We start from the raw sequence: 26,992 nt of genomic DNA, 5'->3' as shown, positions 1-26,992 counted from the left end.
AGTAAAAAAAAAAAATTTTTTTTTTTTGTCTTAAATCCTTAATTGCTATAATAATAGTCTGGCTAATTCATATTATGTTTTATTTATCCGAAAATAGCAAATAAAACGAAAGTTAACAATAAAAGCAAATATATATGTGAGATTGTATGTACAAACAAATTGCCATTTATTATATATAAATAATCATATTTTTTACTCATAGTGCATGCACAAAAGTGTCAAATGACCTCGTTTTAAGCCAAATTAAAATATGAAAACTGAAATGAAATATAAAAAATAACCAAAAAAACGAAAACAAGAAGAGTAACGTCAACTAAACGACGCAAACGACAAATCCGACACAACATAAAAACAATGAAAATAAAACAAAAAAAAGAAAAAAAATTCTTCAACGGATATACAGACAAGCAAAAACGATTTGCCGAAGTAAGTCAAAATAAATAAATAAAAAAATAAAAAAAATACATGAAAACTTCTTTATAGAGGTGTATAGGATGAAAGGGGTTAATAACGAAAAAATAATAAAAAAGAAAGCAGCAAATAGCATTAAAGGCCAAAAACTATGTAACAATGGATAGCATCTAACGAATATGCACACACAATATACAGCGATTGAAATAACAATTAATATAAACAGCAATCTCTTTTGAATGCATGCATGTATGCATATTACACGTTCGACGACAAAAGAATGTCCTTGAAAATGAAAATTATTGCAAAAGGATAGTTTGAAGAAAAAATGCACGGAAAATCAAATTTTTATTTAACACGGGTAGAATTGCAATGAAATTGAGCGGAATAGAGAAAGAGAGTAAAACTCTATTTTCATAGCCGGTCGTAGTTGGTGAAAATAATTCTTTTTTATTTGTTTTTTTATTTTTTTTTTTATTTCTTTTTTTTTTTTGTAAAAGTTTAAACAATAACAACAAAAAGTACGCAAGTAAGCAACAGAGTTAATATATAATATTTATACCCTATACATACACATTTACAAACAATTGCTGAAATAAATGCCGTATTGCCGCTAATAGTAACAGCTGTTCATTGTATAGGCAGAAAACACGGAGAAGGAGAGAAACACATTGAAAACACACTTCGTGTACACGAAGTTTGCAGAAGAGAACGAAACGCAAAAAATACGAACAGAGCAGCACTATGCCAACTTGATTTTAATGAGACACAATAACAGTCAGCTATAGACGAGACCGTCGGCTTCACCACTATCAAATAGCAATTGAAGAGTTTAGTTCTGTTTTCAACCCCGACGAAGTGGGTTTTATACGGCCGGTGTAATGTTTGAGGAATAATATTTGAGTAAAATTGCAACAACAAAATACAAGCAAAACATTTGTCATTTGTTTCTTTCTGCACGAAAAGCTAGAAAAGAGTAAACTGTTATTGAAAAGAGTAACTAAATGTTAGTAACAGCCTTAAAAAAAAGTTTAACAGAATCGAAAACTGCAAAATTTCAAAAGAGCGTTCGTTCTCGCCTGCAAGAGCAGGGGAGTGTAGTATAAGCAACTTGCGTTTTTTTTTTTTTTTTCGATTAATATTTTGTTCATACAGTTGCTGCTGTTCTTTTTACAGATTTTGCTTTATTGAGTTTTAACACAATGTTTTTGGTGATGAAGATTTATTTTATATTTGTTAGTGTCGCTAAGAATATATGAGCGAGTGTGCGTGTGTATACGAAATTTAATTTAGTTTTTAAAACTAATCAATTGACTTCCATTTTTTCTTGTCCTTAAAAATATTTCGCATCTATTTTCAATATTGCTATTATTATTATTATTATTATTAGTTATTTTTTTTTTTTTTTTCAAAAAGGAAAACCAATAAGACAATTCAACAAATTATTAAAAAAGATCTCAAAAATGAATTATTTTCTTTGCTTGTTAATACATATTTCTAATTAAAGAAATTTAATGCAAAATAAAAAGTACAGCGAGAGAAAAAAGAAATGCATGGAGCATTTATTATGTATTTTCTAATCAAAAGAAAAGAAAAAAGTTTTCTTGGTGTTTTCTTTTGTTTTTCTTAATACGAAGTTTTCGTGTTGTCATTGCGTGTCTTGTTTTAACTTATTTTTTCCTCTTTTTACTTTCCTATGCCTTCTTCTTTTCCTTACATGTACGTTTTTTAAGTTGCTTTATCTACTGCTTATCATTTCACGCTTTTTCTTTACCCAAAACTAAATGTCATCAACAATTTCCGTTTTGTTGGCGTTTCCTTTGACTATTAAAACAGTAATATTAACAAAATATTATCTGTGTGGCTTCGCTTTTTCTTCTTATTTTTCTTGTTTTCAATCGAATATAAAAAGCAAAGCAAACAAAACAAACATGGCTACCATTCTTTATAAATATAACTGAACATACTTTTTGCTTGCGCTCTCTCACTCTCAATGCCTTCTGCATGTTTCGTATTTGTATGCAAAATATACTCTGATGAGTTATTATGTTCAATGTTAAGGAAAAACATAAAACAGGAAAATGGTGTTTTGTTTTTTTTTTTTTTTTTTTTTTATTATTAAGGAAATTCGTGTGTATAAGAGAATAAAAGAAACGGTGTTAGAAAATATATATAATATATATAAGAGATGAAATTTTTAAAATTATTATAAAAACAAAAATAGTTGTGTAAATAAAAAAGTGTTTTATTATATTTTAGTTTATATTATATAGGAGCAGATTTTCGTAAAGCCTCTGTGTACAATTATTATGATTATCACGCTTAAAAGAAACCATTAATCGAAAGCCCTAAAAAAAAAATACAAATATTTTGTGCATAGAAACAAGTGTTATTTATTAGCCAGCTGAATGGCCTAAATGACCAAATACCACCCTTCAAACGTGTATCTTGCGTAAAACGTTCAAAATAAAGAAAAAAAGGAAAGATATCAACAAAAATACACACAACTTCCGTTCAATATTAAACAAAACAAAAATTATCTTTTCAATATTCATATACCACTGCATGGTTTATGATCAAGGATTAATTCGCGGCTATTCGTGAATGTATGTGTGGTAAGTGCTACTTTACACTTACTTAAAATCAATCAAAAGCATAATTATTCTTATAAATTGATTATGCAATGCAATTCTTATAAAGATGGAAGATATTTTGGTTTTTTTTGTAAGAAATTGCATTCTGCACGACACAAACTATTGACATTTTTAACTATAATGATACGTTGTTAGTAGTTCTTTATATTCCTACGTATCTATCTATCTATACATTTCATTTTGTACATACATTTTAAGCCTTCTAACATTTATCATGCAATTGAACTCAATGGGCACAATTTCCGATAAGGGGGTTGGATGGATTCTCTATTGAATATCCTTTATTATCGCAAGCACAATAAGCATTGTCGTTATTTAAGTCCCGCCAAATAGTCTGCTAGCATCGTATGTTATCGATTGGAAAAAATCACTTGAAAGTGTATTATCTGCAGTTAATTGTATCGACAGAATCGCATGTTTGGACAGAAAAATGTTTAAAAAAAAAAAAACAAAATTAGATTTACTCACAATATTGACTTTCGATTCTTTAGCTTTTAACTTACATAGCTTGTTGCATTGTTTGTAAACGAAACTAAGATGAAAAGATTGCAGTGTAAAACGCATTCAAATAAGACACATATGGCCAGAATTTATTCATGTTCACTTTTCGCAGTTGTCACTATATTGATGTGTTTGGTAAGAAAGTTAAGGAAATAGTATCAAAAAAGTTTGGCTGTCAGAAAGAAGTGATGGATTCTCTTAAGCAATCATGGGCAAAAAACCATCCACGTTGCTAAGGAATAATCAGTAACTACTCTGCAATGATCGAAGCACGAAAGCAGTTTATCAGTTCCGTTTTTATCTTCTCTTTTTGCTTTTTTGGTTTGTCAAGGTTCGGGGGAATTTTTCTACATTTTTCTCTTATGTCGTAATTCAATTGAAATCTTTCAAATGCGCTTACTTTGTGGGAAAAATCGCATCCATGTGCAATCAATTTTCTTTTCGCACTGTCACGATTGATTACTATGTAAAGAGCCAAGTTCATTCATTTTACACAGTTTCATTCGATTTGGTGCACTTCGAATATTTTGAGAACTATTTCTTCTTATGTATTATCAAGTTGTAATAATATAAATATGCATGTAACAACATTAATATTAATCGCGAGTTAAGTATAGCAGGTAAACACTCGCTTCTTCGGAGTACAAATATTGTCTTTTTTTTTCCTCTTTTTTTTGCACGTAGCATAAACGTTGAAAGTCTGTCATGCTCGGTGAAGCCTTTTACTTAAAAGACAAAAAACAAAGTAATTTTAATATCGAATACAATTGTAACAAAAATACCACTGCATTGTTAGATGAGATTCGTTATTAAAATTAGTAAACCATAAGAAACTTAATGGAAGCCTAAGTAGTAAGATGTAGTCGAGTTTTTAGATAGTCCTGAAAAATATTCGCGCCAAATTTGAAATGGACGCGTTCTTACTATACATTATATTATAAGTATATAAGTTCGTCCTTTTAACTAACGTGGCAAATAAAAATACTCGCCAGCATACCCGATTGGCTAACGCAAACCTCTTAATCAACTTAACAGTGTTCGTTTGCCTGCCGCTTTCTGCTAAAATGGGAACATAATTGATGGAAAGCTAACGTTTAGCATGCATAGATAGAGGCCACATATCAACTTTGAGCAAAACGGATGATACCCCTCCCAATATGATAGAAACTATAACTTCAGAGCAAACAATATTCCAAAATCTTTATCAAGATTGTTGAAAAAGTTTGATACAAGATGGGAGTATGCATGATGTTTGTGGGAAAATCTTCATCATAGGGAAAACGTGCAATGCAAATATGCAAATATTTTCGAGAGCCATACAGAGCTAAAAACAAATACCATCTGGCAGTAATAAACTTGGTTAGGTATTCAATAAAATATATTGTAATTCAATTTACTAATTTGATCTTTTAAATAATCGAGACTCGCTCTGAGACAAATATAATCTTTCCGATTATGGCCACCATCACCATCACCACCACCACCACCACAAAGCAACAGATAGATGGAATACATTAGATATGTGTTTTTCGACTCATAGCACATGCAAGTAGGCATCGAACACCGTTGCCACCTGATATCGGACTATTACCGATTCTAAAGTTAAAGATTGTTATATATAAACTTAAGAGCTGAACACTGAATATGCACAATACATTACTGCTATAGTGCAATGCATAGCACATTTATGACGCATAACTTGCCTTCCATTGCTGCAGCCAAATCATAAAACACTGGAAAAGTTGGTAATACGTTTAATTTCCTTTTAGGGAAACAGCAAAGAGATTAGAAAAGATTGCAAAAAGTTTATTTGTTAATTTGTTTATTTTTTTTTTTTAAGCAAAATTAGTTTTTGTTATATTTCATAATTTAACAATAACAATGTATTACTTATAATTAACAAAATTTAATATTTTAAAATCATATGATGCTTGAAAGGTTAATCCTATCGCAATTTGATTTCGTTTGGTGCAGTAATGCATGCAAGTTGTATATTCAACTATATGCATAAACTTGCATATTTGGACATTTGAGAGTATGAAGCACAATGCATACGGATGGGTTATGTTAACTCTTTGAACTCTTTGGATGATAGTGTAAAATTTCAAGTACATGTAACTCTTCAACAGTACGCAAAACGTTACAACAACTTGCAGTTCATGTCGCGAAGGTGGTCCCTATAAGTCACATATCCATAACAGTGAAAAAATTGTCGATTACAATTCGTAAGAGATATATGATCTAAAACCAGGTACGAGATGAATCCAAACTTCTTATTTTTATTCACTTAATTATATTCCACATTGCTACCACTGCATGTGATAATAATCATTTTAATACTTGCGCTTCATTTGACCCGACTCATATCCAATTTTATTTTCCTGTACGAAGTTTAAAATTTAAATAAACGTCTCATATATATCGATTCAGGAAACAGTCGTGCAATACATTGAGAAAAAAATCGCGAAAATTAAAGATAGCGAAACGTCGCAGGTGATAGCCTTTAGATTCAATAGGTTTAGAAAGAATACTTTACTGCTTATCCTTTGGTAAACCGAATGGCAAAATATACCCATTTTCTTCAATCTTGTTTCTTTGTCCATCTGATGTTTCTCTCGAACTTATACCTGACCATGTATTTTTGTGTTCAACTGATAGGTCGCAGTTTTTGAAATATATTGACTGAATTTGATACATTGATGTGTTTTCCCTCTAGAGCGAAAACCTTACAACGCTTTACATTAAAAAAAAAGAAAAAAAGTTACGATAGTCAATTCAATGTACTAAGTTGATGTGGACAGTTTGAATAATCGGATAAGTGTTCCCGACAAAAGTTAGGCTTTATATAACAAAATATTCCAATTTTTTTAATATATCATAGTAAGAATTTATTCATGGTAGTAATTTTGAGATAAAGCATAACCGCAACTTTTGCCACGTACGTCAATTTTGGGAGCCGTAATCCGCATAAGGGCTCTCATGAAAAGTAAGTATTTTTATGGCGATAGAGTGCAATCTTTATTTATTTATTTATTTATTCAATTTCGGCTATAAATGCACATTTTGACGAATTAAGCGACACTATTACGATTAACGCCTCCCATTACGGCATTACAAAAAAGGTCAACGATGAAAAGGCACAGCAAAGTTAACTATAGTGCACTGTGACTATATATGTAGCTACTTACAAAGTATCGTCTATTACACTGAGATTCGAACTCGTGACCGCTGACTTGGTAGTCCCTACAGTACCTTGTCAATTTCGTTGGACTACGTCAGTTTACATTCAGGTTCCGCTCCCATAAAAGAGCTCGCATGCAAAGTATGCCAGTGTAGGATATTTTAATGACGGGCCATGCCCGATTATAATACTTTTACCAGTATTAGAACATATTTCCTTTGTTACACCGATCTAGAAAGGAATTGTAGGAAATTTTTGTAGTATAATCGCTTGCAATAGATGAGAACTTTCACAGCGATACCAATTTAAATGAAGTAGAAGCATAATGATGACATATATTATTTGATATTTCTAATCAAGAGGTGAACAAACAAATCGCATAATGCCTTTAAGTGCTAAAACAAACCAAAATTGTTAGCTTAATTTTGGTAAAACTTATAACTTGTGGAGATATGCGTGAGAGTAAGGTGATAGTGTTTCTTATTAAGACTTTGCTATTGCGTATTGTAGCGTATCTCATCAATTTGTCAAGATTCCCTTCTTCATTATCAGAGACGAATTTCAGCCTTCTTTCTACGCAGGCCTCGCTCCCATCTATACGATATCAGCATCTGGCGCTCGGGGACGAGTCGCCCTCGTGGCGCTGACTTTGCGTTTCTCTCCCGGACCTGGAGACATCTGCATTATGCGGTTAAGCTTACTCTGTAAATTAGTCAGTTCATTCTTTCAACCCCCATTAACATGTATCAATTTTTGAGACTTTATATGATGTCTGTGAAGCCAACTCATAAATTTAGACAGAATTTTCAATAGAAAGTTTTGCAATACGCTGCCGTTAATTAATGTTATTAATGTTGTTTATGACTCTATAAATATCTAAAAATTTTATTGTGTATAAAGGGGAGAGATGAACATCGCGTTTCGTAAGCAAGAACAAGCAACTTGTTTTAACGTGAAAGTAATCGATCCCCACGTTCGACGACATAAGCTAAGGAATTTAAAACAACAAAAAGAAAAATGCTCATAATTCGGTTGAGCACTGAGCGTTCGAGAAAAACTTTTCTCGTAAATAAAATGCATCTACATCCCGAGTATCAAGTCCAGAGGAAGCATTTTGAGACATTCGTCAGGCATAAATACGGATACAACAAAATACTTTTCGTTTCTTTTTTACTTATTTTCGGCGTTGCCGTAAACCAAAATCGATAAATATAAATATTATTATTATTATTGTTGTTCTTTTTACTAGTTTAGGAGATTTTTACAGATATTGTCATAAAATAGGGTATAAATATTTTGTAGAAGTATTCAAAATTTCGGCTGAAAATTGCCTCGATCGCCTAGGTAATGAAAAACTTATCGACTTTATATACATATATACTTCAATTGCCTTCCCTTTATCCCTATTAGGACTCGTTATTTCTTACTTTATTTTAATATCATTTCGTCATTTAGCCAATAATCAATAAATCGAATGTTTTCACACCTAGCAGTTTTGCGTTAAGCATTGAAAGCTTACTAATACTAATATAAATGGAAAAAAACTAGAAATTGTTTTGTTATAAAATAAAATGTGGTTGAGAGATTGTAGTGCATAAGGTAATCGAAAGAAGTTTTACTCGCGTTTTCCGCCGAATCTTTGAATCGACCACTAGTTTTTTTTTTTTTTTTTTTTTACACTTATTACACTATTCTCATTACTATTATTTATTTATTTACTAATTTATTATAATATAAGAACGTTTGGTCATTTTCTGGATTATTTAGTGTTAAGATCCTCTAACAAATGGCAAATGTTTAGGATTGATTTATATGTAACTTTGTATATTTTATTACTCATTAGTAATTGTTGCAATAAGAACATGTAACACTCATAGCAAATGTTTTTTTTTGTTACTCAATGAATTGCTTGGTTGATGAGTTTATTGTAAACTCTAATAAAATTTTCTCAAATGCTTTATTTTATTTATATTTATAAGTCGACTTTACTCATTTGGCAAATTAAGCAACTCGCAAATGCAGTCGACATGACGTATGAATGATTTTAATTTTTATAAATAAAAAAATTAAAAAAAAGAATAAAAAAAAAAAAAAAATCAGCTACAAATCCCATTATATTGCTTTTTAAACAATGCCCAACAACGATCCCTTCTCATTCATACACTTTATATTAAATTCTGTTTCATTGCTTGTTAGGCTGTGTGTGATCGCCCCTTTGTCTGTGTAAATAGAAAAAAGTAAAATGCAGACCAACTAACTAAACGAAATTACCTTTTACGGCACACGCGTTGGTTGCAATCGTGTGCATGCAGATATGTACGTCGAGAGACATGAATTGCTACAGAAGTTGCAATCAAAAGAGATTAAAATAGGCGATGCCTTGAAACGGTAATCCTCTATTGGATAACGTACTTTGATAAGCTCCAGAGAAAATTCGCTAGAAGTTTTGTATTAATGCGTGCCACTCATCGTTTTCTCTCCAATTCGTTTAACTCGAAGTATTGACATGTTATTCCACCCTTTGTTAATGGATGGGCAAAAATCCTTTTTCTATTTTTTTTATTTTTATTTTTTTTGTTTCTTTTCCATACCTCTACTTAGTTGGCAATGATTTGTAAATTTTATAAAATAATTGTGAATGAAGTTTAAATCAAGTCCGCCGCATATTCTCCCGAATGTTTAATAGTCGCAAGCACAAGATCAAAGACAATATGACAAAGAAACATAAACGAAAACCTTTACGCATAAAGCAACTACTGAACTAAAACCACCTGGTACAAGTATTACAAGTGAAGATAACATAATCTTTTGGAGTTTTGAATAGATCGGGGTATGTGCAAAAAATAAAAAAAAATAAAAAAAAACAAAAAAAATATGTAAACCGTGCAAACATGGCTAAATTCAAAGCACATCCGTTCTGCGGTTTGCGACCAATGGCGGTGGCCCAACGTACAAGGTGCATACACAGCTCTTTTTCTACACCGCAAATGCCTTTCTTAGAAATCTATGCAAAAAAAATCGTGCGTGTATTCGGATATGTTCTACAACTGTAAACAACTCGTGTAAAATAAAAAAGCTCTACTTACATTTTCAAAAAAACCGTGCAAAAAAATCAATAATGAAATCCTTATTACGTACTTATGAAACAACAAATAAGAAAGCTATATACAGCGGGGGCCGTATCTCGCATACCCACAACTATGCTTTGCGGATTCTACTCCCCAATTTCTTTTATTTGATACCCATATCGCTAGTATTATTAAGAAAAAGATAATCGCTATATTCATTTTCGAATCAATCCACTTTTCGACAGATAATACATCGTCAGTTAAGGAGCTTACAAAATAATTTTAAATATTCGGTCTTGTTTGGGTTATGATGAATATGCGTAAAAACCTCAAGAAAGTGAAAAAATCGAAATTTAATCATTTGTTAGCTTTTGTGGGTGTGGCAGATGTTTTCCATTTTTGAACGTGGGGAGTCGAGTGCTTTGCAAAGCAAATTTGGAAAATTTCAGCCTTTTATTGTGTCGACGACGGTAATGAGCAAAAATCCAAAAATTTTTGTTAAAAAAAACTGAGTTGCTTTCAGTTTACGCTCCACGGCGCGCTTCCGCTCCCAACGATTTGGCCTATTCTCAATGCCAACCTACTTCCAGGAACTTCCAAGATTTCTACCAAAATTTAAAATCGACATTTTCATTTTTGCGGCCAGGAGAGGGCCAACAACACACGCCACACAGACACACGGACGGACAGACATACCTATATCAACTCCGAATTCCACGCTGATCAAGAATATATATATACATATGCTTTATAGGATCTCTGAAGCTTCCTTTCGGTTGTTACATACGTTATGGAAAATAACAAAATGAGTATATATCCCATCTTACAGTGGTAGCAGTAGTGTACAGTGAAAATTCGGCCCGTAAAAAATTAAATTTAGGAATGAAAACCAATTCCCCAACTATTCATCGCTCCTGCACGTTTATTACAAACTGGATCAAAAATAATACCACCAGTAGATACGTCGAGTGTGTTTAGCACGACGACTGTCAGATTTAATTCATATGAAGAATTTTGTTCGTTATTACCCAAGCCGGCCAAGCAGCAAAACAAGTCAGTAATATATGTGTGGGCATAAGCCGCCTGATTTTTGATCACAGTATTCCCTCAATTGTATCTTGTTGCTGTATGAATAAGTTTCCATGAGACACTATCAAAATTTGAAAAATTTTAATTTTTTTTTTTTTTGGATTCGTGTAAAAAGAGTCCATGTGGGGTTCATGGGTGAACTGTGTCATTTCAAGATCATATAAAAAAAGACTGTGTGAAGAAAGGATTGGGTGTATGACTAATAGGGCAGGTTAGGCGACATTGATGATATATGGTGCTGCCATTCGAGGCGATCAGGTACAATAGTTAGTGCAGATTTTCTAGTCCTCTGAGGTGTGGAGTGTTGTCCTGTAACATGGACTCACATTGATTGACGAATAATAGTTTTTACAATAATTAGAGTATGTATAATTTTTCTTATTATAATTAATTTAGCCTAGAGAAAGGAACTCAAAGACTAGCGTCTAAGGCTACCGGCTTTATTGAAACTTTTCCGCACTTTAAACACACGATCATTGAATTGTTACTCGCGATTCGTTGCCTACTCGGCCAATCCAGGCGGATGAGAGAAACAATAGCATAAATTGTTCAACTGCAATAAATCTCGAACTTCAGGACCCTTAATACAATAAGTCCGAGATAAGCATAGGAATTTATAAAGTTGTTCTCTTTCTTCAAATTTGGTCATTGTACGTTGTAAGGGGATCAGGAAATTGGATAATGATGGAAACGAATCGTTTGGATCGCAAGTTAGATGCGCTCAGATGTCCATCAAAATAGTTGAAACAACATTTTTAGAAGTTTATAAGTTAGAATACGCCAAGATGTGCCCGTTAAACTTCCATCTATAAACGTATGTTTGCAAAGCGGCTCGATTTTTCCATACGTATCAAAACACCATCTTTTTAAGTGGTTTGTTCTACTTTCGAGAATTGTCAGAAATGAAAAGAATCTGAATCAGATGAAAATTGATTCGCGAAACGATTCGAATTAAAATTTTGCTGATAAAGCCTCGAAGAAACAACGCAGCTTGATAAAGGTGATGGAAAAATCTCCGCAATTTTAGCTTCACATATATATGACACATGGGGAGTAAATAACATTCATGATAAATGGGTAGACCCGGCAGAAACGACTCATATTACGCTAAGCCCCAATACTCAAAGAAAATTTTGTTTTATTGCTTTATAGTAGAAATAATCCGTTTGAAAGTCGTTTAGGCGGGGGCTGAATAGTAAGTGTTCAGATGCCCAGTTTCTGAAGACTGCTAGGCCCATGTTCCATCGTTTACAGATTGCCCAACAAAATAATTTCGTCGACGCAAGCCCATCACGGAGAGGTCAACGAGAGCATCGAATATCGTTTCCTAGCAGACATCTTTACTAAGTAGTCGACTCAAGATTCACAGATCACAGAGCTGAGAGCACTACAGAAGTAGTAGCGCTATTAGGTAATTCACATTGCTGGGTCAATACTTCTCATTGCACATGTAAACTCCATCATAGAAAAAGTTGGAGGTGTATAAGTCTGAATGCAAAAGTGACTATAAAAATGCCCGAACTAGGAAGACTACGGATATTAGGATGCGTAACTCGATAAGTCACATATGCAAAAAAAGGTCGTATGTATTTTAGAAGACGTACGGTAAGCGGGCGGAGAAGAGGTGAAATTTCTGACCTTTCGCCATATATTGTCTTACCCTAAACCGCAATACCGCGAGGGCACTATAAATAGGTATAGGCCTCTCTAAGTGATACTTTCATATAACTCGTAAACTAATGATGTAGACGATAAATCCCAATAAACCATAGTCTTCGGGTCCTTATTTCTTCAAAATCGGTTGAGTATCGTTAACTTTTTTTTTTTTTTTTTTTTTTTGATTAAGCAGATAGTGATTTAAGCAATGCATTAAACATAGGATTTGGATTCATCAAGTTGACCTTGTTTCGTGATTAGCCTGCGAAGTGTTTGAACAACCGAAATAATGAAAAAAAAGAAAAAACAGATCCTTGGTCTCAATCTGTGACAATTTTAGCAAATTCTATTTAGTTTAAATTTAAATACGCGCAACTTAAATCGCAAAGTCGAGAACATGTAAACAAGCGAAAATTAAGTAAGCTATGGAACCTGTCTTTTACAATTTAATAATCGTACGCATATATGTTTATTTGCAACAGTTGATTATGTTATGTTGCTATCCTTTTTGATGTTTGTAGTTTTTAGCAGCATTTACATCCAATCTTAACAATCTTTCAATAAGGTCCTCTTCACGAACCTATATATATATATAGAAAGAGAGAGAGAGAGAGAGAGATAGATAAATACTCCTTGTTGCTGTACATATTTTTGTGCTTTGAGTACATAATTGTATCGTTTTCTTTTAAATATAACAAAATTTGGCTTGCAAAAGACTAAATAAATTTTATGCTTAAAGGAGGAATGTATTCAGAGTACGAATGAACACTAACAGATATATTATGCCTGCAAATGTGGATACATATACATATATATGTATCCATGTATGAACATATAAATACACACACACACATATATAGATATATATATAAACCGGTTTTAAGGAAACAGCAACAACAACAACAATATAAACTAAAACAACAACACCGATAACAAAAATATGAATAACTATCGCAAGAATAAAACTGAAAACGACAGTACGCACACTATACACAGGCACGAATAACGACAACCAGCAGCATCTCCCATATATATTAATCAAGTCTTACTAAAATCCGCTGCTGGTACTGCTTGCAACATCGAATTGGTTATTTAAATATGCGTGCATGTGTGTATGTGCATGCTATGCATGAATTGCTAAACGCTGTCAATAAGTAAAGAGATTCGTAAGTTGTTTTAAGCGAGGATGTAATTATTGAGTGTGTTTTTAACATTTCAATAAATTTCCGTAAGAGTTTTAAGAATGTTTTCTAAGTTAGTAAAACTAACCAAAAGAGATACCGTTATCGAACAATAATTCCAATGATAATGTATTTTTATATATATTTTCATTTATTTGCAGTTGCAGAAACCTAACCTTACAAAATGGGACCAATTTATTATTTGCATAATAAAAAAAATAAAACATAGATTTTCTCATTTATTTTTGAGAAAAGAAAAAAAAAAAAATAAAGAAAAGAGCAAATCGCAAATATATCTAAATCATAATAAAATAACCAATAAAAATATTTATGGGATGTGTGGGAAAATTTTAAAATTCGTATAAAGTGACAATTAAAGCGAGTTCATTTTTACATCACGCGCTTTATACGGTGTTAAATTTTAAAACGCTTTAATCCCCCTCCCAGTAGCCAAGTTTATTAGAATTTATTAAACGATGTCTACCCGCAAATCACAAACTATAACGACGCTCGCAGGAACGACAACAAAAACTGATAATGCTACAACAATCACAACAACGGCAACGACAGTCGCAACTACAACAGCAACAACAGTTACAACAACCAAATTGCCTTTAACAACATCACAATCAAATGTCGATACTGTGTTAACGTGCAAAGCGGAAATGGGAACAAATGCTTCCGCCAATTGCACTGGTAGTCCAGAGAAGCTCGAATTGGAAGCAAAACAGGAAAATAAACCATTTCAAACGCGTGTGACGCGAAGTTCGCCATTATTACTGAGCTCACCGACAAATAAAAAAGACAATGCCGTCTTGGAGGCAGTCGAGACCAATAACAGTGAAAGCGAAGATGGCGGAACAACAACAACAACAACAACAGCCATCGTCACTAAACGAACAGGCCAGATAAGAGGCCGTAAGTCATTGAAAGAGGCCAAAGAGCTTAAAGAACAACAGGAAAAGGAAAAGGAAAAGGAAGATAAAGAAGAATTGATCGAAAATAAAGATCAACAAAAGGAAACGAAAGAATCAAGTGATATAAAAGATCTCAAGGAGGCGAGAGAAGTGACAACTAGTGTGGCAGCGGGAAACTCTTCTGGTGGCTTAAGTACAACAACAGCCAATCGTCTTACACGTAATACTACCTCTAACAGTGCGGTAGTAACAAGTGCCGCTATCAGCACTAGTACTCGTATCACGCGCCAACGTCAATCGACTGGTGCTGCAGGGAGTGGTTCGCGCTCAGAAACCCCACCTGCGGCACGTGGCAGAGGCAGGGGTGCGGGACGCGGGAAAATGCCAATTCCTCTGGTTGAATCGCCCCAAAATAAACGTAAAAGGTCCGTAGATACACGCTCTTCAACCGAGGAACCTTTATTGAAATTCATAAAAGTCGAGGCGAAAGATCCTGAATTAGAAGACGATGATCTTCCGCTTAACGCCTCGCAAAACACAAATGCCAGTACACAAGAAATAGCCGAAGATAGTGAACATGATATTGAACATCTTGCAAGTATGGCTCTAATATCAACCACTACAACGTCAACAGCAAGTACTAGCACCATAGTCACTACCACCACTACTGCTACCCCGGGAAGGGGACGCGGTAGATGGGGTGCGCGTAAATCTAACAACGGTCCTAGTTTATCGCCTAGTACTAGATCTACACGACAATCCAAAGGGGCGTCACCGGCTCGCAATACTGCAACGGCAAATCCGGAACCCAAACGACGTCGCATTACTTCTAATAGTCGTAGCTTACTAAAAAGTAATGTAGGAGCTAATGCAAAGGCCCAGTCATCTTCAATTATAGACGAAGACTCTAAAGATAGTACTGCTTCTTCAGATAATACTGACGACATTGTGCTGGCTAATATTAAACCAGAGAAACTTGCTCTTGTCGATATAGTCGAGTCTAAACTTGTAGTAGTAGTTCAAGAAGAAGAAGGAGAAGAACTAATGAATAGTAAATCGGATAGTTTGCAACAGCCTTTAATTGTTAATACTGAAGTAATAGAGGTAGCATCCGGTCCAGAGATTGCAGAGAACGAAGGACAAACGTCTGCGCAAATAGCAACTTTAACTCCGGTCGCCGCAAGCACATCTTCTGCTGCCTCTGGTGGTAGTGGAAACGATTCGGAGAAGGCAGCATCCTTAAGTCCATCAGAATTAATTAGCGAGGGAGTCAGTGAAACAATTGTTAAACGTTTCTATAAGAAGCCGAAATTTTTAGAAAATAATCTTGGTATAGAACAAGATCCTAAATTGGGAACAATTATAGTTCAGGAACACAATGCCTTGGAAACGAATGTGTCGCCAACAGGGGCGGCGAAGACTATACAAGATGCAATGCTGGACGATTCTTCTGCCAGTGATACGATGAAAGAAGGCACGCTACGTCTCGATGAAAGTATGGAGGAAAAAAAATCTGCCTCCCCGGAAGACGATATTAGTCTTCTTAGTAACTTGGATCGAATAAGCCCGCTGCTCATAGAAGACGATGATGGCGACAAACCACTTAAAGAGAATTTTAGTGATGCGGCTGTGGACGAGGATGTTTTGTTGGCAAACGAAAACGACAAGTTTAAAGAAATCGATGTCCTGGATAGATCACGCAAAGAAAAAAATGTTGAAGAACCTGAACAAGAAGATGAACTTACTATAGATGAGAGTGAATGCATTTCTATGGATAATAATGCTTCTATAAACGATGAGCAGGCAGAAGAAGAGCCAGAAGAAGACATGGAAGAAGAACAACAGCCTATAGTTGAAGATGATTTAGCTGATTTGGATGATATAACCGACATACAACCATCTTCAGATGAATTGGATTCTCCCAAAAAAATCCAGGCTGATAAAAATGTAAAAACAATAAAAGTTTTAAAAGACGATTCCGTTAAACTGCACGTCGAATTAAATAATGATGACGTTTTGGCTAAAATCGACGCCGAGCTGCAAAAGCTTGGTGAGCGTTGTACGAAAGAGAAGACAACTAAAACACAAGAGTCGATTATACCACAAACGTCTTCTACACAAAAACAAATAGTCAAGAAAGAATTCAATAAATTAACCGACGATGAGGATCAAGTAGAAATTTCAGATTTAAAAATTAAGAAAGATATGGATAAACTCACCAAAAGTACAAATATTGTCGAACTTAAAGCTCTCCCCAGCTGCAGTGAAGATGGGGAAATTAAAGTGAAGCAAGAGAAATTGGAAAAAGAACATCTTAAAGAAGAAAAGGTTAGAAAAATTTACAATTGCTTCTTCTTATTTTTTACATTTTACAAACTTTTTACTGTAATTATTATTTTAGTCTGCTCTTTTGAATGATGTAAATATCCCAGATACTAAGCCACTGGACAATATAAGTGAAAAGAGTATTTCAAATGCGCAAAGAGATGATGATGCGACATCTATGAAATCTTCACATTCGAACGATACTAATTCGTGGGTTACGGTAGATTTGGATAACGATGAAGAAACGCTTCGTCAAAAGGAGCAACATCTGCAACACTTGGGCTTGGTTACACATAAAGCGGCTGAAAAGCGTCGTCTTGAAGTAATACAAAGTTCGGCGGCAGCTGTAGAAGCTTCGAGGGCTGTTCAACAACAACAGCAACAGCAGCAACAGCAACAACAACCCCATCATAGCAAACGAAATGGTAAACATAATGCAATACATGCTGCATCCGCATTACATCATGAGTACACGGGCACCTTGAAGACAGTCATCAAACTTAATCGTAATTCAACAGGTAGCATCAACAGTACAACCAATGGTCGTAAAACGGCCCAGACCACCGGCTCAACAGTGAGTGTAGCCATTAAAGAACATCAACAGCAGCAGCAGCAGCAGCAGCAGCAGCAGCATAGACGGCAATCGCTTAAGATGACATTCCAAAAGGGGCGTGGTCGCGCTCATGGTACTAATAATAGCGATCGCAATCAGCACGACCGTGAGACTCACGGTGAGGATAATTATTACACAATACAAAATGAGGTAAGTCGTCGTCGGGAGGCTGCTTTTGCAAACGCTGCTTAAAACTTAACTGATATTTATTTATTTATTTATTCTTCAATTACAGAATGAAGGTGCGCTACAGAAATCATATACTTCTTCCACAACTTGTATTCCTAGTTTTTATGTAACAACTACAACAACTACCTCTAACACTAGAATAGCTTTATCACAATCGTGTAATCATTTATCTACTACTACTACCGCTACTACCACCTCGTATGCTAGAAAATCTCATAATAATCGTTCTAACAGCTCAAATAGTTATCAGCATCTCCATCATCATCATCAGCCGTCTTACATTATTACTAGTAGTACCCATTACAGCGACACCACCTCAAAACTTGGTGGGTGCACGTTCATAATGTGTAAATAAATGTTTTCTGTATGTATTACCTTTTCCCGCAACTTTCGGTGTTTGAACTTAATGACTTTTTCTTGAATATTATCCTCCACGCTCACTGAATAATCAACCATCAAGTCAACGCGAACAGAGTGCTTTCCAATTATTTGAGTATTTAGAAAGTCAGTCATAGCTAGATATTGAATATCAATTCAATAAAATTTATTGATTCGTCAAGTTACTGATTTCTCAAGCTAATCGGAATATTATTTGCAAAAAGACAAGAACTTATGTCCATTTTCTTTGCGAATAAAACCCGTTTTAAGGTAATCTTGAAGACTAACCCGAAACGACTCTAAATATCAATCAAAAATAAAATCAAATCAAGTAATAAAATTATACACGAAAGAATTTAGGACAGGGCGTAAAGGATGATAACCGTTAACCGTTAACCGTTAACAGTAAATACGCAGTTTATAGACTGTGGAATTTCCGAGATGGATTTTTATGCATGCGAATATTTGATTCTCGTATAATAATATACGAGCGTACAAGCTATCGTAGAGAAGAGTAATCAATCGCATTGAAAATATGTGAACAGAATTGATTACTAAAAAGCTCTCAAAACTGTAAATTCCGATGATGGAGATTATCTCTGATGCGGAAGGATTTTTTTTCTTTTGCAATGTTTCATCTATTTTTTTGTTTTTTTTTTATTGATCATCATAAAATATTCACTAACATGATTGTTGTTTTTGTTATAAGAATAAAAATTTAAGTTTTCTTTTTCTTTTTAAATTTTTGTTTCTTATTCTTTTCTTCCTTTACATAATTTATTTATTTATTTATTTATTTATTTATTTATTTTTTTTGTGTATCTTTTTTTTCATCGCGGTATACATGTTTTGTTCGTTGCGTGTGTGTGTGTGTTTTACGTCTACAAATCACAACCAAACTCTTACTATAGATTCTTCCAATTCAGACCAGCATGAAAATCATGGAGCAGCCAGTGTCAGTTCCAAAAAAGATGAAAAAGAAGAAATTTTAATACCGGAAAAGGCTTCATCGTTCAAATTTCATCCTGAGCGGCTATGTGAGGATCAATGTTTCTACTGTAGCGGTAAATTTGGACTGTACGATACACCTTGCCATGTTGGGCAAATTAAATCTCTTGAAAGACAACAAAAGATATTAGCAAGTAAGTGGAGCAAGTAAAGGATTTGGTTAATTGAAAAAAAAAAAAAAAAAACTCATTTTTGCTTTGAATGTGATAAAGATGAAGAAAAGCTAACCGTCGACAATTGTTTGTGTGATGCCTGTTTTCGTCACGTGGATCGTCGCGCGAATGTACCGTCATATAAAAAGCGCTTATCAGCACCGGGCAATTTAGAAAATATGTCAGCTTCCACCACCTCTGCCATTACAGGAAAACCGATTCATGATCAACCAGCGCCTGGGGAAGATGACGCCAATGACGATGTTACCGAATCAACGATAAATACAAATAACAGCAAAAATTCGAACTCCGCAAACAATCCCCGCAAATGTGTAGTAACTGATTGTGTAAATCCGGCAGTTCATTCCTTACGTCGCAAATGTATAAGAAAAACTATTAAGAAATTCTTGCTGAATTTCGAAATGCCAACCGGTTCTCTGTGCGTGTGGCTATGCCAAGCTCACTACGATACCATTATACAATATTCGGGATGCGTTTTATGTAAGCGACGATTAGCTAAAAACCAAATCTATCGCATGCCATCGGTAAGTGATGATTATATACATTAAAGAGAATCCTTATGCGAATCCAAAACGTGAACTTGTTTGTGTTTAAGGACACTAATCGCTTAGAGAAGGCTCTATCGGACATGGGTATACCAGTTCAATTAGACATTGGCACCGCTGCATGTAAAGTGTGTCGTTACTTTGCCAATTTAATAATGAAACCCCCTAAATCCCAGAAAGCCGAATTTATTAAAAATTATCGTAAACGGTAAGATTTTTTTTATTTTTAATTTTAAAATTTGCTAAGCGGAATAAACCTTTTATACATACTCGTGAATAATATCGAACATGTTTATTATTAATTTATTATATATATATATATATTTTTTTTTTTTTTTAAGATTATTACACTTCCACAACATCCATGAAAGCAGTGATGAAGCATCGGAAGCAGATGAGGAGGATAATAATGGATCAGCCGCCAATAACGATTCAAATAGTACCACAAATTTACAAGAGTCGTCTCCTAATAAAGCATCCTTAACGGCTACAGTTGACGATGAGTCTTCAGCTGCCAAGGAAAGTCCTCCATCTCCTATGGATTCCAGCAATTCGTTGGAAATTTGTTCCGAAAGTACAAAAGCTACGGTAACAAGTAATGTACTATTAGTAGAAAATGCGATAGAAACCATGGATCGCGATTATGAAGGCAATGCTTCAAATACCGACTCATCTAATCAATCATCGTTAGTATCAGCGAATAATATCAACGCAAGTATCAATCAATCACCGTCTCCTCCAAATGAAGCCCAACAAATGTCAAAGCTCAAGGCCATTTTGCAAAGCAATACTACTACTGTTACGAATACAGAAAAAGGTGCATCGTCTACTGATATATCAACCGTTTTACGGGCCAATCCTAATATTTCGATGCGTGAACTATTTCCGGGTGAGGAAGATTTGGGTTTACATTTTAAAGTTCCATTCGGCAGTAATGCGAGTCAACGAACACCAGAAGGTTGGACGCGAGTACAAACTTTTTTGCAATATGATGAACCAACAAGGAGATTATGGGAGGAACTTCAAAAACCATACGGCAATCAAAGTTCATTTTTGCGACATCTCATACTTCTCGAGAAGTATTTCCGTAATGGTGATTTGAATTTATCACCAAACGCCTCTTCGAACGCCAGCGTCTATACACAAACTGTTAGACAACGTCTGACTTCTTACGATCAGGGGCATTGTGGAGGTCTGCAGGAACCTTCTCCTAAGGCAATTGATCAGTCTGTTAATTCTAAGAAAGTACCCGAACCCGAAATACCTACCGTAGAGATTAACGAAGACGATGATGACGACGACGATGACGTTGTTGAAACTCCAGATGTTGAAATGACTGAAATTTCAAAACTAAGCACCTCTTCCACGCCCATACAAGATTCCTCCTTTTCAACTACTAATAAACATAATATTCATTCACAACTGCGATCTCGCAGCTTATCTGTGGATAAACTTACGAAACAATTAAGTACCAACGCAGTCACTATAATAGCACGTCCCAAGGACAACAGCAGTAGTAAGAGAACTACGCCCTCACCGCAGAAATCACTACTAAAAGATAATCTAATTGCTTCGGGGAACGTTATAACAACGACAACGCCGACCTTGGCGTTAACGAATTCATCCGGTACTGTATCATTGACTTCGACTGCTATCAATAACAACAGCAATAGTAATAGTCGCAGTATACTCAAATGCAATCTATTAGGCATAAATAAATCTGTAGAGATTTTACCAATCAGTTGCACTGCTACACCTGCTCCTTCTTCCGCCTCGATTTCATCTAATGCCGCCAGCTGTTTAAGATCCGTTACGCATCCATCGTCTGCATCCACCACCACTGAAAGTAAGCAACAGAAAATTCTCGACGTGGCCAACAAATTGTTAGGTAATCAATTGGAAGCAGCCGCAGCAGCTCAGCAACAACCTAAGACTACTGCCTCGCTGCTTAGCTCACCGCCAGAGTTAGTTAGTTTGCAGAGACGATCTGGCAGTCAACTCAGTCACAATAGTAGTTCAAGCACCGCTTCAAATGTCAATAAACGTCCACAATTATTGGGAAAATCGGGTAATTCCAGACCTCCACCCAATGTGGTAATATTGCCAGACACTTTAACACCACAAGAGCGCTTGCAAAGCAAAAGTTGGCGTCCGACTCTCATGCCGGTAGAGGAAAATCAAAATTTATTACATAAAAATGGGCCACTCTATCAAACAGCCGACGGTCGACGTTTGCCTGGGCTGGTGCAAGTGCAATCTGGCGGCAAACCATTCCTCATTTCGATATTTGATTATAATCGTATGTGCATTTTAAGGCGTGAGAAACTGATGCGAGATCAAATGTTAAAAGCTTCCAAAAAAAGACAAGAAACCAAACAGCAACAAACCCAACAACAACACCAGCAACAACATCAGCAGCAGCAGCAGCAGCAGCAACAACAACAACAACAACAACAGCAACATCATTTACAAAAACCTAGCGTACAAAGTTTGAGCAAATCGGTAGCTGCTTTGGTTGCCGCGGATCGTCAGCAGCAACAGCGGCAACAAATAGCTCAACAACAACTTTTGCAATTGCAAATAATGCAGCATCAGCAAAACTTCCTTAAAACAGCTTCTAGCGCTAATAACTCTGCATCAACTATGGGCGCTCCACCGCGATATCAACCAATAGCTCCCAAGCCTCCGCCAACTTCTAGCAGCAATATTTCAAATGTTCCTCCCTTACAGGCGACAGTTAGCTCCGCGAGCTCCAGTTTCCCTGCTCCCATGATGCCGTTGCTTGCCAATGCCATCACCAATGCTGCCAACACAAATGTTAATGCAGCCAATAATGCTGCTTCCCTGAATAACGCTTCGTGGCTTTGGAATAATTTTCCTGACGCCAATCAGTTGTTGCTCAATGGTGCCGCCGCTGCTAGTGCAGGTGCCGGTAACATGGGATCTACTGTTACACCAAAACTTCCTTTGCTTTTACCTAAACATAATACAAATTCTTCACCTGCCTCCACTCTCACACACGCAAATGCTCTTAAACACCAGCAACAGCAACAGCAACAACAGCAAATTCTGCTTTCCAAGATACCTAAAAGTTTAACTGTAATACCGCAGCACAAGTTAATGAATACCGCACCTACAGCAAATGTTTCTGCAGCAAGTGGTAGCATGATGAAAGAGTGATGATTGCTGAACTGTTATTGGACTGTTAAACGACGACGTAGACGATGTAGTCGTGTTTATCGCTATCATCGTCATCGAAAATCTAAAAAAAAAGGTTAAAATTGCTCGATCATCTATTATTTTTATATATGAGTAAGTATGAAAATGATGTATATAAATATAAAAAAAAGAAAATACAACATATTTTATATAACTACTTTATCGTAGAGTTGGAATTTTAATCCATCAAAGTCATTCTATTTAGAATGGTGTCTGTCTGGACAATGTTAGAAGTTAGCTAACATGCGCTGATTAAGTCAGTAACATCGCAGTCGTTGACTTCTATTCAATAGCATGTGGCTGATAATTAACGCCTCCTTTGGACTTGCACGCTCTTTTTACAATCATTCCACTGTCGATTTTTTTTCAACTCCTTTTCGAAATTGCTGTTACTGTTACTGTTACTTTAAAGTATTGCTTTCATCATTCTGTTGCCATAATTACAAGACACTTTGCTTTTCTATAAATTGGAAAGAACGAAGAAGAGAGAGAGAGAGAGAGCTAATCATATGTTCCTTCATGAATTTTGAATTGAATTGTATGTAGTGGAAAATCGTCTCAAAAATTGCCCAGACTCAAATCTAATCAAGCCAATGATTTATCTGCAAAAGGTGTTAATTCGCTTGTGATCAACGGCATGAATATGGGAAGAGAGCAGTACTTAAAAGGCAATGACTGACCGACCACCATTATTTTCATTTGTAGTGATAAATTATTTGCTTGCGTGTATCGGACGAAACATTGTAAATTTTGCTTTTGACGCGATTCGTTCGTGACACGGGAATAAAAAACTCTATTCGTTCATTATATTAAATATATTTACGATTATAAGCAATTAATTCAAAGTATTCTTCACTTTCTTTGCAGTTGCTAGGGAAAAAGGCCACCCTACCCTTTTCAAGTTATATTTTCAAACTAAAATGAAAAAAGTTTAGAATTAAGTTTAACAAATGCATCTTAAGAATACGTATTTTTATTTTATTTTATTTTTTGATTATTGAAACATTTTTTACAATAATTTGAATATCAATCATATCTTTATAAACATATATATATATATATATATATATATATAAACATTTATACACTGGCGGGCAACTTAATATACATGCAACTTAAACTATTATACATTCATTTTGTTCTCAATTGCTAACAAAAAAAAAAAAAAAAAAAATCTGCTTTGCTTCTTCTTAAAACAAATGAATACATCGTTACCTATAAAAGTTACCCAAAAAAAAAAAAAAAAAAAATGTGAAAATTGTAACAAATAGGAAAAAAAAATTAGTAAATTATTTGGTGGGTGACTCTCTTCGTTTTTTCTTTAACAAAGTCTTTTACCAAAAACTTATTATTATTATTATATATGATTGCGTAATAAATAATACGATATTATTTTTTTGGCAAATATTTTGCATTAAATTTTCCAAAAGTATACTTTTATTATTTAAAGCTCCTCATATAATATAGTCTTAGTAGTCATTCAGTTCATTCATTCGTTCATTCATTTATATTCCTTCGGCATTCCCAAGCAATTTTAAATCATGTAACAATGCGCAAGAAAGCAAAACAAATTGATGCCCATTATAAAAATGAATAATGAAAAAACAAAAAGTTTAAACTTTTTGATATGGACAACGATCTAACTAATATTAATCAATTAGCCAATACTAAGCTAAAGTCAATTTTTGTAAAATAATTTTTAATTTTAAAAATATCGGTTCAATAGTGAACAAGATCCGGTTTCTCTCAACTCAAAATGAAATTCTCTATCATATCCGATGATTGGAAAATCAAGGTATTTTCCAATATTCAAGTTTCTAGTAATACAATCTAACTACTAGTGTGTTTTTCACAAAAACCACACAAAAGAAAAATACTGTTTAACTAAAAAAAAAAAAATTGTAATCTAAAAAATGAATTTTTCGTATCTTTTTTACTGCCCCAAATTATTATTCCCTTTACACTCGTATGTATATATAATTATACTGCCTTGCAAATTTACAAAGGCTTCTTCAATACCGAGCTCCTTGAAAAGAAAGATATGAAAGCAGACTACACATACACGGTACTATCTGTCAGTCTGCCTGATGAGGTTTTGAAATGTTAAAGCTCAGCCAGAAGAAAAAGAAGAAAGAGAGAGAGATAGAGAGAAAGTTCATACGTTTCAATGGCAAATTGCGTCGTTGTTGCGCTCCCGTAGACGTACATTTTTTGATCAAAAATTAAAAATTAAATCGGATTCAGAAAAGAATAAAGCTATCTTTGATTTAGAAAACAAAATATATATATATATATCTAATATATATAATTTTACTCGGTTAAAAAAAAGACATTTCGCCGTTGGACGATGATGTAGCATTCATTAGTTGAATGCATTTTGTATCCAAAAAAAAAAAAAAAAATAGTCGAAAAGAAGAAAGCTGTAAAAACGATTGCAAAACGAATGCAACCAGCTTAACAATTCATACTTACATCAAATCAAAATAATTTTATTAAGAAAAGAACAAAAACAGTCAGCAGAAATATGATAATATAAAACTTATGCATATATTTTTTTGCTCGACATTGTATATATATGTATACATATATATATATATATTAATATATATATATAAAATATATATATATATATATATATATTTTATATAAATATTGTATATATGTATATATGTATATATGTATATATATATATATATATAAAATTTTCCTTTATTTGTCGGTAAAAGTAAGACTCAACAACAAAAATATTTCACAATAAAACCAATGTCAACTAAAAATAAACAAAAAATGAAATAAAAACATATTTATATGTATATATGTAAGTGTTTACGTTTCGTGATAGCGCCTATAAAAAATTGACCTATGTGATCCGAATTCCCTACCGTTAATTTAATTTTTTTCTGCTAAAACGCTCCTATGAACCAAGTTTCATCATAAAATATTAAAAATTTAGCCTTTTCGGAAGAGCTTACTACTCACGAGATATTTAACATGGGCTTAATTAATTATTATCATGAGCAAATCTTCATCACACAAAAAAATTAGCGATCAGTAGTTTTTTTTCATTAAAGGGTTTACGTTTCACGAAAATCCTACTAAGGTGGATTTTTTTGCCAATTTACTATTATGAGCCAACTTTCACCAGCTTCATTTTCCGCAGAAACAGTTATATGAAAGGGAGTTAATTAAACTGCCCGAACCGGTTCACAGTTTACGTCCCGAGAAATTTGAAAATTGCAATTTTTTTTTTTCATATAATGATTTTTTAGACGAGGGCGTTATTATGGGGATTGGTCGGAAAAGTGGACCGATCCAAACCATTTTCAATAGCGTTCGTTCTCGGACCAAAGTACGTCTGTGTACACAAATGTCATCAGAATACCTTAAAAATTGTGACTTGTAGATGGAAAGAAATCAGACGGAGAGACAGGCTCAGTTCGATTTAAACAATGATTCTGAATCGATCGGTATAATTCGGTAAATTTTTTAAGCCCTACTGGGTATTACATACGTTCGCACTAACTGCACCACCACAAGTGCAGTCACCGAAGCGATATTAGATATGCAACATTTTTCCACTTCAACGTCCACTAATCGCTCCAAATTTACGGAATATATGAGTATAAATATCTATATATAAATATATATATGTAGTATATATATGAAAACCTCATATACAAAAACACATACAAACAAGAAAAAAAAAAAACTTATATACATATATATATATATATATATATATATATATATATATATATATAAACTTACTATTGAAAAAATTAATAATAGTTGTTAAGTGGACTGTAATAAATATTTTTAAATAATTATTATTGTTAAATATAATTTAAAAAACAATTATCACCGTTTAAAAACAAATTTAGAAG

General features: G+C 34.1%; 1 protein-coding gene and 1 long non-coding RNA gene across 5 annotated transcripts; both read left to right on the top strand.

Annotated features, from left to right (window-relative positions):
- Positions 1–1,248: 1,248 nt before the first annotated feature.
- Positions 1,249–13,960, top strand: LOC119644371. Of its 3 annotated transcripts, none has more exons than XR_005248508.1 (3): positions 1,249–1,417; positions 2,685–3,026; positions 13,903–13,960. It is a non-coding gene; the product is annotated as an uncharacterized LOC119644371 (long non-coding RNA). The 3 variants fall into 3 exon arrangements; XR_005248507.1 differs by having other exon boundaries at positions 2,671–3,026; XR_005248509.1 differs by lacking the exon at positions 1,249–1,417 and adding an exon at positions 1,481–1,676.
- A 66-nt stretch (positions 13,961–14,026) lies between these two features.
- On the top strand, positions 14,027–24,173 carry LOC119644350. Of its 2 annotated transcripts, none has more exons than XM_038043900.1 (8): positions 14,027–16,986; positions 17,060–17,746; positions 17,832–17,838; positions 19,090–19,305; positions 19,384–19,868; positions 19,940–20,097; positions 20,231–23,201; positions 23,976–24,173. In XM_038043900.1, exons 1-7 carry the CDS (start codon positions 14,218–14,220, stop codon positions 23,067–23,069), a joined length of 7,161 nt encoding a protein of 2,386 aa, XP_037899828.1. In that variant the 5' UTR covers positions 14,027–14,217; the 3' UTR covers positions 23,070–23,201; positions 23,976–24,173. The 2 variants fall into 2 exon arrangements, with proteins under 2 accessions (XP_037899828.1, XP_037899821.1); XM_038043893.1 differs by having other exon boundaries at positions 19,075–19,305.
- Positions 24,174–26,992: the final 2,819 nt, after the last annotated feature.

Source organism: Glossina fuscipes, unplaced genomic scaffold, assembly GCF_014805625.2.
Source record: "Glossina fuscipes isolate IAEA_lab_2018 unplaced genomic scaffold, Yale_Gfus_2 0, whole genome shotgun sequence".
NCBI classification, from domain to species: Eukaryota; Metazoa; Arthropoda; class Insecta; order Diptera; family Glossinidae; genus Glossina; species Glossina fuscipes.
Note: the sequence above shows the minus strand (reverse complement) of the source record. Positions and strands in the feature narration are given on the sequence as shown.